This window comes from Salvia splendens, unplaced genomic scaffold, assembly GCF_004379255.2.
Source record: "Salvia splendens isolate huo1 unplaced genomic scaffold, SspV2 ctg275, whole genome shotgun sequence".
Taxonomy (NCBI): Eukaryota; Viridiplantae; Streptophyta; class Magnoliopsida; order Lamiales; family Lamiaceae; genus Salvia; species Salvia splendens.
In genome coordinates, this window is record NW_024598914.1 from 21,780 (window position 1) to 34,463 (window position 12,684).

The 12,684-nt window shown below is 38.7% G+C and overlaps 2 protein-coding genes across 3 annotated transcripts; both read left to right on the top strand.

Moving 5' to 3' along the window:
- The first annotated feature begins 139 nt into the window (after positions 1 to 139).
- On the top strand, positions 140 to 4,536 carry LOC121789565 (anthranilate synthase alpha subunit 2, chloroplastic-like). 2 transcript variants are annotated; one of them, XM_042187991.1, is made up of 11 exons: positions 140 to 354; positions 659 to 843; positions 1,036 to 1,225; positions 1,566 to 1,717; positions 2,152 to 2,267; positions 2,357 to 2,603; positions 2,695 to 2,751; positions 2,949 to 3,101; positions 3,287 to 3,367; positions 3,673 to 3,759; positions 4,006 to 4,536. In XM_042187991.1, exons 1-11 carry the CDS (start codon positions 228 to 230, stop codon positions 4,327 to 4,329), a joined length of 1,719 nt encoding a protein of 572 aa, XP_042043925.1. In that variant the 5' UTR covers positions 140 to 227; the 3' UTR covers positions 4,330 to 4,536. The 2 variants fall into 2 exon arrangements, with proteins under 2 accessions (XP_042043925.1, XP_042043926.1); XM_042187992.1 differs by lacking the exon at positions 140 to 354 and having other exon boundaries at positions 683 to 823.
- Positions 4,537 to 10,556: 6,020 nt separating this feature from the next.
- On the top strand, positions 10,557 to 11,661 carry LOC121789563 (NAD(P)H dehydrogenase (quinone) FQR1-like). Its single transcript, XM_042187990.1, has 2 exons — positions 10,557 to 10,825; positions 11,359 to 11,661. The coding sequence occupies exons 1-2, from the start codon at positions 10,698 to 10,700 to the stop codon at positions 11,528 to 11,530; spliced, it is 300 nt and encodes a 99-aa protein (XP_042043924.1). The 5' UTR covers positions 10,557 to 10,697; the 3' UTR covers positions 11,531 to 11,661.
- The last annotated feature ends 1,023 nt before the right edge of the window (positions 11,662 to 12,684 follow it).

The following is a 12,684-nucleotide window of genomic DNA, read 5'->3' on the forward strand; positions in this document are numbered from 1 at the left end:
GTAAATTCCGGTATTGTAGAAGATCACGTACATTAAATTCCATAAATGTATGTTATTCCCATTGACAAAATAGTTACAAAGTTAGAAATTCGATAATTACTGTTCATATATAACTGTATAAGTTATATATCGCGAGTCTGCTTCTTTGTCAAGCTAAATTCTACGAACTCAGTCTCTGAGAAGAGGCAAAAATCAATTTTACTATCACATTTTCGACTGTTTTGTAAATGGAAACCCTAGGTTTTCGTTGTACCAATCCGCTTCTAGCTCCTCGCCGCACCGCCGCCGGACCTTTAACAGCCTCCTTCAGGACTAGTTTTGCCGTTAAATGCGGCATTTCACTTCCATCATTGGGTCAGTTCAGTCTCTCCTCAATCGATCTCACCTCTGCCACTTGAAATCATTTGTTTTACTCCTTATTCTATATTGTTTATGTCGTGAGGGCTGGATTGCTGATTTCCAAATTAAACATAATGAATTTGAAATTGGAAGGAAAAACGATTGGATGATTTTGTATTGAGCTTGTTCGCTGCAGTGTAGTTGCTATGTTTCTATTGAATTTAACATACTAATAGATTGGAAAGTGAAAGGAAAAACGATTGGATGATTTGTTATTGTTTCTTCAATGTCATGATCGCAATGAGTTTGGTGGCTGCAGTGGACCACTCTGTTAAGTTCAAGGAAGCAGCAAAGGATGGGAATTTGATCCCTCTATACAGACCTATATTTTCTGATCACTTGACTCCAGTGCTTGCATATCGGTGCTTGGTGAAGGAGGATGAGAGAGATGCCCCCAGTTTTCTTTTTGAGTCCGTTGAGCCAGGTTTAAAAGCTTCTAGTGTTGTAAGTTATCTTTTTTCATCGTGTTTGCAGATTAGTTTTCAGTTGATGCTCATTTTTATTGATTAGAGAAAACAAAAATGGAGATGTTATCTTGAGTAAACCTCTCTCATTGTTGTAGTAGGTTTTCCTTATGCACATAAATGAATAATAGGTTCCTTATTTGCTCTAACTAATGCTGAATAAATTTTCTAGGGGCGCTATAGTGTTATTGGAGCTCAACCAACAATGGAAATTGTGGCGAAGGAGAACATGGTGACCATAGTCGATCACTTTAAGGGAGAGAGGACAGAGAAGTTTTTGGAGGATCCCATGGTTGTTCCTCGCATGTATATGGAGAAGTGGATACCACAGCGAATCGATGAGCTCCCTGAAGCATTTTGCGGTAATTTTTGAAAAGTTGAGCACTGCAATTGTTAAGTAACTGCCATGGCCATGATATACCCCCATGGCCGCTATTTAACAATGTTGTTGGTAAAATTCATGATATTGGCTATAACTAACACAAGATTACGTCTAGCCTAAGGTTCAGGGAGAGCAGTTAGCTAGAATGTTAGATATTTAGTTAATGATTTCTTGATAAGATTATTTTCCCTGCATGTCACTATTGAGTATATGTCAATGGTGTTCTGGATTACTGAGTGCAAGTAAAGATCTCTATGTTCTGTTCCGAGACTTCCGTCAGAAACTATAAGAAATCCATAACAATGTGTTTTTTCAAACAGGTGGTTGGGTTGGTTATTTTTCGTACGACACGGTTCGTTATGTAGAAAAGAAAAAGCTTCCTTTCGCAAAAGCTCCTATGGATTACAGAAACCTTCCTGATGTTCACCTTGGCCTTTATGATGATGTAATTGTGTTTGATCATGTGGAAAAGGTTCATTCTAGCTCCCTCAGAATGTTAACACACGTTCAATCAAGGAATTTCAAAATTTTAATTATTTTGAGTTTGTCTAGTCATATTATTGTACAGGCTGTGTCATGCTGGACCGGTCTGCTTTCTTGTTATTGTATGTGTTTGATAGACTCTCTTGTTCAAACTCTCTGGCTAGTGGCCAAAACACTAGCTCAGAGACAAACTTGTTTTTAGATATGGTTCTCTTTATGGTAAATCTTCCTTTTAGTTTCTCACATTTGTTTTGACAAATGATTATAATATACAAAGTACAGACTATTTGCATTAATTTGTTTAAAAGTTTACTACTCCATTATACTATAACTATCCCTATTAAATTTAAAGTAACTCATTTCCCGCCCAGCTTTTATCGTTGCTTGAAGTTTATTATCCCATGTACTGGTACTTCTCTCCAGAAAGCATATGTGATACACTGGGTCAGGTTGGAACAGTATAAAAACGTTGAGGAGGCCTATCATGGTGGAATGAATAGATTAGAAGCTTTAGTTTCAAGAGTGCATGATATACAAACGTAAGCAATTCATTTTCCTATTTAAATTTCACAATTATATGAATGGTTTCAGTTGTTACAATTTATCTTGTTCTGTTTGTTACTTTCAGTCCTAGACTTGCTGCAGGTTCAATAAAATTACACACTAGCCTTTTTGGTCCCTCTTTGAGCAAGTCCACCATGACAAGTGAAGAATACCAAAATGCAGTAATAAAAGCTAAGGAGCATATCCTAGCAGGGGATATCTTCCAGATTGTCCTCAGCCAGCGATTTGAACGTCGAACTTTTGCAGATCCTTTTGAAGTGTATAGAGCATTAAGAATTGTCAATCCAAGTCCATACATGACATACTTACAAGTCTGCCTACTCTTCTCTAAAATTGTTCCTTTATGTTGATCTCATTTTTTTTTTGTATCTTACAATCTGTAACTATGTCATTGGTGATCAGGCAAGAGGCTGTATCCTTGTTGCTTCAAGTCCTGAAATTCTTACTCGAGTTAAGAAGGCAAGTAATATCTGCTGTTCGAATGTGACAGCTTCATCTCCACTATCATGCTAAAACTTGATCTTTCTAATATATTATCGTGAGATTCTAGTATTTTCTCCACAAGCCTGTTTTATGGCTTTCTAGTATTCTCTTACTTATTTTTACTGTTTTTTTATACGAATCTGTTTCTTTACTGCTTAATATTCTCATAACAGGGTGTAGTTACTAACCGACCTCTAGCTGGAACTATACGGAGAGGTAAAACATTACAGGAAGATTATATGCTGCAAAATCAGCTTTTGCATGACGAAAAACAGTGTGCAGAACACATTATGCTTGTTGACTTGGGAAGGAATGATGTCGGAAAGGTTATTCTCATCTCTGTCTACTATTGTTTAATTTGTTACTTTATACATGGATTAGGTGTTGGGAAAACATGCTATTTGAAACTCTGTAGTGTATATTGCTTGAAAGATTGTTCTCATATGCGAGAGGTATATTTCTAGATCACATATCCTCTTGGTCCTGTGCTTGATTAACTCTGGCATTGTAGGTGTCAAAACCGGGCTCTGTCAAGGTTGAAAAACTGATGAACATTGAACGCTATTCCCATGTCATGCACATCAGTTCAACTGTATGTATTCTCAACTAGAGATTATCCTTTACATTTAATAGCTTCTTTTATTCTGAAAAGAAAAGGGAGAGTGCCACTGCCTTGCATATTCAGCTCTATGAAAACTAGAAGTTTTCGTTTATGCTAGGAAGGTAGAAATAATATTTAAACAAATCAGTGAATGCTGATGAAGGTCTTGCATATTTTGCTCAGAGATTCAAAAAACATTTTGTTGCTTTATTTCTCAGTTATCAGAAAACCAAGCACTTTTCCTCTGAGAAATATTGCCACTGATTTTTCCGTCTTTCCTTCTCTTGATTTTGAAGGTTACTGGTGAGCTTCTACCTAATTTGACCAGTTGGGATGCTCTCCGTGCGGCATTGCCTGTTGGAACTGTCAGTGGAGCTCCTAAGGTTGTGCATTTCAATTTTCTTCATCCGACAAACCTTCCTCTCTGTCTTTCTTGTGGCAGCTGGAAAATTTTCAACTCTTAATGTTTCTGTTTCAATTGGGACAAACTCAAATTATGTACTGCACATAGTTGATAACGATTGTGTGTCTTGAAGATTTTAATCGAATGGATGCACTTTCATTTTCATCCAATAAAAGGATCGCATCATTTTTCCTAATTGCACAGTTTGGTAACTTGTGATGTGCAGGTGAAAGCTATGGAATTGATTGACGAACTAGAGGTGACGAGACGGGGGCCTTACAGTGGTGGTATAGGTGGCATTTCGTTCTCCGGAGATATGGATATTGCCTTAGCTTTGAGAACCATCGTGTTCCCAACCAACATGAGGTACGACACTATGTACTCGTACAAGGACAGCGAGAAGCGCCGCGATTGGGTCGCCCATCTCCAAGCGGTGGCTGGTATCGTTGCCGACAGTGATCCTGCTGATGAGCAGAGGGAGTGCGAAAACAAGGCCGCTGCTCTTGTTTGTGCCATCGATCTTGCAGAGTCATCATTCATCGAAAAGTAACCTCCGGTTTCCATACTCCATCCCACAAATACCTCGGAAAATTTATATGACCTAGTAGTTGTAGAAAGAAATCTTTCATTTCACTGTAGGAGTTGGGTTTCCTCTCTATCAAGTTGTAGATGGAAAAGATGGCTTAGGATGGTTTCTTGCTCCAGTTTTTGTTCGACATTTTGCAAATTATGTGATGCTCATGTTGTTGCTTGCAAATATTCTGTTTATTTATTACGAGAATTTGAAAATTCAATAATTACAGTGCATACACGTATCATTTCGCTCGAGTTGCATCTCACTCTATATTAATATATTATTAATCTTCAAATCTTCGTTGTTTTAATTTCCCCAAAGAAATTAATTTTACATGTGAAGTTTATGTCCTATATATTTACACACGAGGGAAACATTATCTCAAACAACAAACTATCCACCCAACGAGACAATATAGGGACTCTTTATAGATTGATCAAGTCATGGTGAGCAGCGGCTTGATCAAGTGACTCAAACAACAACTTGATCAAGTCAACCCAAGCAAAACTGATCAAGTCACTCCCGCAGCTTGATCAAGTCATTCCATGCAGATTCCGCACTGGAAGAAAATTGTGATGAAGAAGAAGATTTAACGGCTAGTTAAATCTGGGCCGTTGTTTTGTAGTTCGTAGATTAGGTTGAATGTAAGCCGTTAGATCAAAGTAAGTTGATCAAGTTAGTTGGGCAGTTTTTGTCTTCTTCGTTCTTTTAAATAGTGGTAGTCAAGTAGCTGTTTGTAATTCAATTCCATTCAGCTCAATTCATGATTTCTTTATCTCAAAACTCATCTTCAAGTTTCAACATTTGAATTCCAAAGAAGGTAACAATTGGCGCCGTCTGTGGGAAGCGCAAGCAATCGGATCGAATTGCGGCTTGATCTTTGGAATCGAATCCACGGTAAAGATGGCGGCGAGGTTGGAAGCGGAGGTCTATGGCGGATGAAGATGCGCGCGATGCTCATTCAACAAGGGCTATCGGCGGCGCTTGATGAAGAGAAAGAGGAAGCTGAGACCAATCTTGATGAGAAGACGGTTATCAAGCGAGCTGATATTCTAGCCAGAGCTCACAGCGTGGTGGTTTTGTGCTTGAGCGATAAAGTGCTCAGAGAGGTCGCGAAGGAGAAGACGGCGGCCGGAATTCTCAAGAAATTAGAGAACTTATATCTCACCAAATCCCTCGCCAATTGATTGTATATGAAGCAGAGGCTCTATTCTTATAAGTTCTTGGAAGAGAAGGCAGTAATGGAGCAACTTGAAGACTTCAATAAGGCGATCGATGATCTTGAAAACATCGATGTAACAATTGGCGATGAAGATAAGACGATAATTCTACTCAACGCTCTCCTTAAATCATATGATCAACTAAGAGATGCCATCATGTATGGAAGGGAGGGGTCTATCACACTCTTGGAAGTTCAATCTGCTCTGAGAGCTAAAGAGTTGCAATCCTCTGGAGTAAAGCACATCGACTCTGCATCCGAGAGCCTGAACGTCAGAGGATCAAAGGGCAAGAAACCGTTCAAGAAGAAGTTTGAACCAGCCAAGCAGTCTTGGAATGATAAGAAAGAGAGTAAGGTGTGCTATTGGTGTAATAAGCCTGGCCACCTCAAGAAAGATTGTTTTGGCTGGAAGAAGAAGCAAGCTACATAAGGCAATCAAGGTGCAAGCACCTCTGACTGTGTTGAGTCAAATGATGCAGTGGAGGTCTTAAATGTAATGGAGACAATTGATGGTGCTTCTTGGATAATGGACAGTGGTTGCAGCTTCCATATCTGCCCCAACCATGATTGGTTCGAAAGCCTACTGGATTCAACTGGCACTGTCACCCTTGGTAACAATCAGGTGTGCAGTGTGAAGGGCATATGGTCAATAAGACTCAAGATGCAGGATCAGCCAATCAAAGTTCTCAGTGATGTCAGGTTCATACCAGAAGTTAAAAGGAATCTGATATCTTTGGGATCACTGGAGCAAAAGGGCTGCTCATTCTTGTCCAAGGAAGGAAGAATGCAGGTCAAGAAAGGGGAGAATGTGATTATGATAGCTGAGAGGAGAGGAAGCTTGTACTATCTTTATGCTTCAGTAATCAAGATCCAGAAGGGTGGTGAGCAGCTGATTCTGGTGAAGCTCCCTAGCCTGAGAGTATGGCATGAGAGGCTGGGCCATCCTGCAATAGGAAACATCAAAGAACTAGTTAAAAAACAAGTGATCTCCGCTGATGAGTCAGAAGATATTCATCCTTGTCAAGACTGCATCAGAGGCAAGGCCAAGAAGTTGTCCTATCCCACCCGTAAACATACTTCTGCATCTCCATTGGATTATGTGCATAGTGACCTATGGGACCTGCTTCTGTGAATACCATTGGGGAAGGGAGAATATTACATGAGCTTGATTGATGATTTCTCAAGAAAAACGTGGATTTACATTTTGAAAAAGAAGTCAGAAGCACTTGCAAAATTCAAGGAATGGTATGATGAAGTAGAGCTTGAAAAGGGGTGTAAAGTGAAATGTCTCAGAACCGACAACGGACTTCAATATGTGTCCAGGGCCTTTGATGAATTCTGCAAGCATATGGACATCAAAAGGCATAGGACAGTTCCTATGAATCCTCAACAAAATGGAGTGGCTGAAAGAGCTAACAGAACTATTGTTGAGAGAGTAAGGTGTATGTTGTTTTCTTCTGAATTGGGGAAGAAATTCTGGGGTGAAGCAGCTTCTACTGCAGTGTATCTCATGAACAAATGCCCATCTATCAGCATTAATGGTGATACTCCAGATTATAGGTGGTATGGCAGGAATGCAAGTTATGACAACCTGAAGATTTTTGGCTGTAAAGTGTTTGCTCATGTGAAGCAAGGAAAGTTGGATCCCAGGGCATTAATGTGTGTGATGCTGAGATATCAAAAGGGAGTCAAGGGGTACAGGTTGCGGTGCATAGAGCCAGGCAGTCACAAAGTGATCATTAGCAGAGATGTGATATTCTTAGATAGGGACATGCCTTTTCTGAATAAGGGAGATGCTAATGCTGATGGAGTAAGGATAATGGCTAGTGATGGTGCTGAGTTTGAGGTGGAGCCTGCAGAAAGGCAAGATCAGATTCAAGATGATGGTGACTCTGATGCAGAGGCTGGGGAATCAGCTTCTGGAGTAACTGGAGCGTCTGGTGTTGATCCCGATATTACTCATGATGAGAGTGAGGATCTCAGTGGCTATCAGTTGGCCAGAGATAGAACAAGAAGAGTTGGCAAGCTACCAAGCAGATTTTCTGAGTATGAAACAGTGTTTTATGCTCTTATTGCTGCAGAAGAAATATAGCTTGAGGAGCCTCTCACATATATGGAGGCCATGAAAAGCAAGGATAAAGAGAAGTGGCTGCAGGCAATGAAAGAGGAGATGGACTCTCTCACAAGGAACAAGACTTGGGTCCTTGCGGATAAAATTGAAGGCAGAAAGCTAGTCACTTGCAAATGGATTTTCAAAAGGAAAATTGAAGCTGATGGTTCAATCAGGTTAAAGCAAGTCTAGTGGCAAGGGGGTTTACCCAATAGTATGGCATTGATTACAACGAGGTGTTTTCTCCGGTTGTAAAGCATAGCTCCATTAGAATGCTACTGTCAGTTGTTGCAAAGAATGATTGGGAGCTTGAGCAAATGGATGTGAAGACAACTTTTCTCAATGGGGATTTAGAAGAAACCATATATATGGCACAACCTAAGGGTTTTGCTGCTCTAGGACAAGAGAGAAAGGTGTGTAAACTGATTAAGAGCATCTATGGTCTTAAGCAAGCAAGCAGACAGTGGCACAAGAAGTTCAACTCACATATGCTGGTCTGTGGGTTTACTAGATCCAGATTTGATTCTTGTGTGTATTTCAAGAAGAAAGGTGGAGTGCCAGTGGCTTATCTAGATGATATGCTCATTGCTGGATCAAGCATGGAGGAGGTGGAGCAAGTGAATGAGGATATGAGGTCTGGTTTTGACATGAAGGACCTTGGACCTGCCAGAAAGATTCTGGGAATGAATATAGTAAGAAACAGAAAGCAAGGTACTATATGGCTTGGTCAATCTGATTATATACTGAAGATGTTGAAGAGATTCAAGATTGATAACATGAAAGAGCAAGCAACTCCTCTAGCTCAACATTTCAGACTGTCAGCAGATCAGAGACCTCAAAGTGAAGAAGAAAGAAGGGAAATGAAACCGATTCCCTATGCTAATATAATTGGCAGAGTGATGTATGCAATTAGGGATGTCAATCGGGTCGGCCCGTCGGGTTTCGGGCCAACCCTACTCGGGTTGCGGGTCAATCGGGTGCGGGCTAATCGGGTTGTGATTTCTTTCGGGTTATAAAAAGCTCAGCCCTAACCCTAAAAGCTCGGGTTTCGGGCTAGCCCAACGGGTTAATCGGGTTGCTACCAATAATATTAACATGCATCAATCCAATAAATAATTATTAAAATTACTAATATTCATGCAATGTAAAACATTTCATTATGATATATTTGAGATATATGCTTAAACTCAATCATAAACATGATCAAATACTAATATTTGAGATATTTCGTAGAATTTTAATGCATGTTTTAGAAATTTAAATATTTTTCTTGTGAATTTGAAGTTTTTAATTTATTTATCAATTATTATATTGATAAAAATTCAATATATAATTTGTATATATAATATAAAATTAAAAGTTATTTTTTAGTTAAATTAATCAATAAAATGTCGAATTAGGAGTAAAAAAAATAGAATAATAGAAACTTAATCGGGTTTTCGGGCCAGCCCATCGGGTTTTCGGGTCTGGCCCTAATGGGTTGCGGGTTAATCGGGTGCGGGCTAATCGGGTTTTGATTTTATCGGGCTAGAAATTTCCAACCCTAACCCTATAAATTTGGCGGGCTATTCGGGCCAACCCACGGGTTACGGGCTACATTGACCTCCCTATATGCAATAGTTTGCACAATGCCAGACATTGCATATGTTGTTAGCACTACAAGCAGATTCATGGCTGATCATGGAAGAGAACACTGGTTGGCTTTGAAATGGCTGCTGAAATACATGAAAGGTGCTGCAAAGTTGGGAATTCTGTATGGAGGAAATCAGACTTCGAATGGTGATGCCTTACTTGGCTTCTGTGACTCAGATTATGCTGGAGATGTAGACAATCGAAGGTCACAGTCAGGCTATGTGTTTACAATGTATGGCTCTGCAATAAGTTGGAAATCAAGTCAGCAAAATGTGGTAGCATTGTCCACAACTGATGCTAAATATTTGGCGCTTGCAGCAGCTATCAAGGAGAGTTTGTGGTTGAAAGGTCTTGCACGAAGGTGAATCCGACTGATATGCTTACTAAAACTTTACCTAGAGAGAAGGTGGAGCTTTGTAGAAGGTTGATCATGATGCAGACTTGTGGTGAAGCTGATTGAGTGAAGGTGGAGATTTGTAGATTGATCAAGTCATGGTGAGCAGCGGCTTGATCAAGTTGCTGTGAAGGTGGAGATTTGTAGATTGATCAAGTCATGGTGAGCAGCGGCTTGATCAAGTTGCTGTGAAGGTGGAGATTTGTAGATTGATCAAGTCATGGTTAGCAGCGGCTTGATCAAGTCACTCAAACAGCAACTTGATCAAGTCAACCCAAGCAAAACTGATCAAGTCACTCCCGCAGCTTGATCAAGTCATTCCATGCAGATTCCGCAATTGAAGAAATTTGTGATGAAGAAGAAGATTTAACGGCTAGTTAAATCTGGGCAGTTGTTTTGTAGTTCGTAGATTAGGTTGAATGTAAGCCGTTAGATCAAAGTAAGTTGATCAAGTTAGTTGGGCAGTTTTTATCTTCTTCGTTCTTTTAAATAGTGGTAGTCAAGTAGCAGTTTGTAATTTGGTCCAGTTTGTGGGATTTCAGTTGATGAAGATCTTTGATTCTTGATTCCTATTGCAATTTCAGAATCCAACATCTTTTTGTGGTGGTTTGATTAGCTTAGTGATGACAGTATAGTGATATCAATAGTCTTATTGTTTTAATTCATGAAGTTTCTAGTGAGAAGAGAGATGGAATCCATCAGTTTTTTGTAGGTTGAACAAAAAGCTTTGATCTTGGGAATTTAATAAGTGTGATAGGATGGGTGAATAAAACTGATGTTGGCTAGTCTACTATTTTTACTTAGATGGGATGGATTGAATGATTTAGGACTTGTTTTGGTCTTTGAATTAGCTACCGGAAACGCTTCCTAGCAAGGTGTTAGAGAAGATGAAAGCTCCTGAACAACCAGATGATGTGCCTTAGATAAGGCCTCAGCAGCTGGTGGAGGCCGATGGTTTCCTCTTCGGTTTCCCCTCTCGTTTTGGGGTAATGGCGGCGCAGTGCAAGGCCTTCTTTGACGCCACCAGCGATATATGGGCCTCCCAACTTCTTGCTGGGAAGCCTGCTGGAATCTTCCGGAGCACGGGTTTCCATGGAGGAGGACAGGAACTTACAGCGTAAAATTTCCTCTTCCTTCTTGATCATCTGTTGCAACAATCTTGCTTTCACCTTGTCTTTGCTAGTTGCTAAGAAATTTCAGGGAAGGTGCATTTTCAATGATTTAGTAACATTATTCAGTTTTCTCTTCTTGATTTTGTTTCATCAATCTTGATTTCATCTTGTTTTGCTAGATGCTTGGTGGCTGAGAGTCACAAATTGTGGGTTCTAATACACTTCCATAATCATGTGAATTATATAGTTTGATGCTTCAGTGATTTAGTAACACTATTCAATTAAGTCTTCCAATTGATCATTGAGTTAAACTAGTTAAGTTGGATCATAAACTTGTGGCAATCTTGCTGTCGCGAAGCTTCACCTCAGTCGAGTAGTAAGAAGAATCCTGCAGAGATGAGTCGAATAGTCGTTGTCTTATTCTACTTCTATTAGACATGGCTAGGATTAGTGTTCGTAAAATTTGATTTTTTGAGAAGCTATGATCATATATGTATATGTGTGTGTGCTTGAGTGGATATATGTTTCTTGCTGACAGATTGAAGGCCATAACGCAACTGGCACATCACGGCATGATGTTCGTCCCTCTCGGCTACACATCTGGTGGTGGGATGTTCGAGATGGAGCAAGTGCGCAGTGGATCTCCCTACGGTGCAGGGACTTATGCAGCAGACGGGTCGCGCCAGCCTACGGAGCTCGAGCTTCAGTAAGCCTTTCATCAAGGTAAGTACGTTGCTCAAATCACCAGAAAGCTCAACAAGTGAAGAAACTTTGGAATGCTTCACAATCTTTAGCAAAGAGATGGAAATGCCAAATGTGAAGTGTTTCGTTTCTATTCTATTTTCATGCTTCATGAATAACCGTACAAAATATGTCATTTTATTTAGGTTTTTAATTGGTAAAGCCTAATGAAAAATCGACCTGAGATTGAGATTCGAAATGTATTTCAAAAAAAATTGTGTTGCAAAAAAATATTGTATCTTTTAATTTTTGGGTTGGAATAGAAATATCTTTTTGTATAAATAGTTATTTGATTAAAAGTCGATATGGTATTAAGGATTTTAGAAAAATAAGAAGAAATTTTTTAAAAATCCACAGGATGGATGATTATTTTGCTTTTTATCGTTGATAATATGAAGAATTGCTTAACAGTTTTACTTATTTTTTTGTTCGGAGATTCATCTTTTCCGTCTGAGACCTAAAATAAAACACCACTGTGATACTCTTTTTGTTGAAAGATTCTTCATTCTTAAATATGTCATAAAAATATTAGGAGTAATAGACAGCAAACGATCTAGTAAACATTGTTTCAATATATATTGTTATAGGGAATGGTTTTAAAATAATACTGTCTCACCGCCATAATATATAGTTTGAATTTAGTTCGACTTTTTTTTTTTTACATAAATCAATGAATCTTGAATCAATTCAAACATAGTTTGAACTATATACTCTAATCTTTTCTTGAAGCAACTTCAAAATAAAACAAATGTCATTAAAAATTAGAATAAATAATATTCAAATAACTTTTATAATTATAAAATTATTAGCTGAATTAATTATAAACTAGATTAGATTTATTTTTAGAACTTTAAAAAGAAAATCTCATTATAATCTGTAATTTAAAATAAATAAGGGAAAAAAATGTAAATACAAAAGATAATTTTTTTTAAAATTAATACTCCCTCCGTCCATGAAAAATAGTACATATTGTGAATGACACGAGTTTTAATATGGAATTGGTAAAGTAAGAGAGAAGGGAAAAAATTAAGAGAGGAGTAGTGTTAGTTGAATGTGAGGTTCATATTATTAGTAAGAGAGAAGAGAAAAAAAGTAAGAGAGGTATTGTTAGTGGAATGTGAGG

Coding starts and splice junctions, on each gene's coding strand:
- LOC121789565 (XM_042187991.1), top strand. CDS start 228: ATGGAAACCCTAGGTTTTCGTTGTACCAATCCGCTTCTAGCTCCTCGC. Junction 3,102..3,286: donor GAAGGAATGATGTCGGAAAG/GTTATTCTCATC, acceptor CTGGCATTGTAG/GTGTCAAAACCGGGCTCTGT. Junction 3,760..4,005: donor CTGTCAGTGGAGCTCCTAAG/GTTGTGCATTTC, acceptor TGTGATGTGCAG/GTGAAAGCTATGGAATTGAT.
- LOC121789563 (XM_042187990.1), top strand. CDS start 10,698: ATGGCGGCGCAGTGCAAGGCCTTCTTTGACGCCACCAGCGATATATGG. Junction 10,826..11,358: donor GGAGGACAGGAACTTACAGC/GTAAAATTTCCT, acceptor TCTTGCTGACAG/ATTGAAGGCCATAACGCAAC.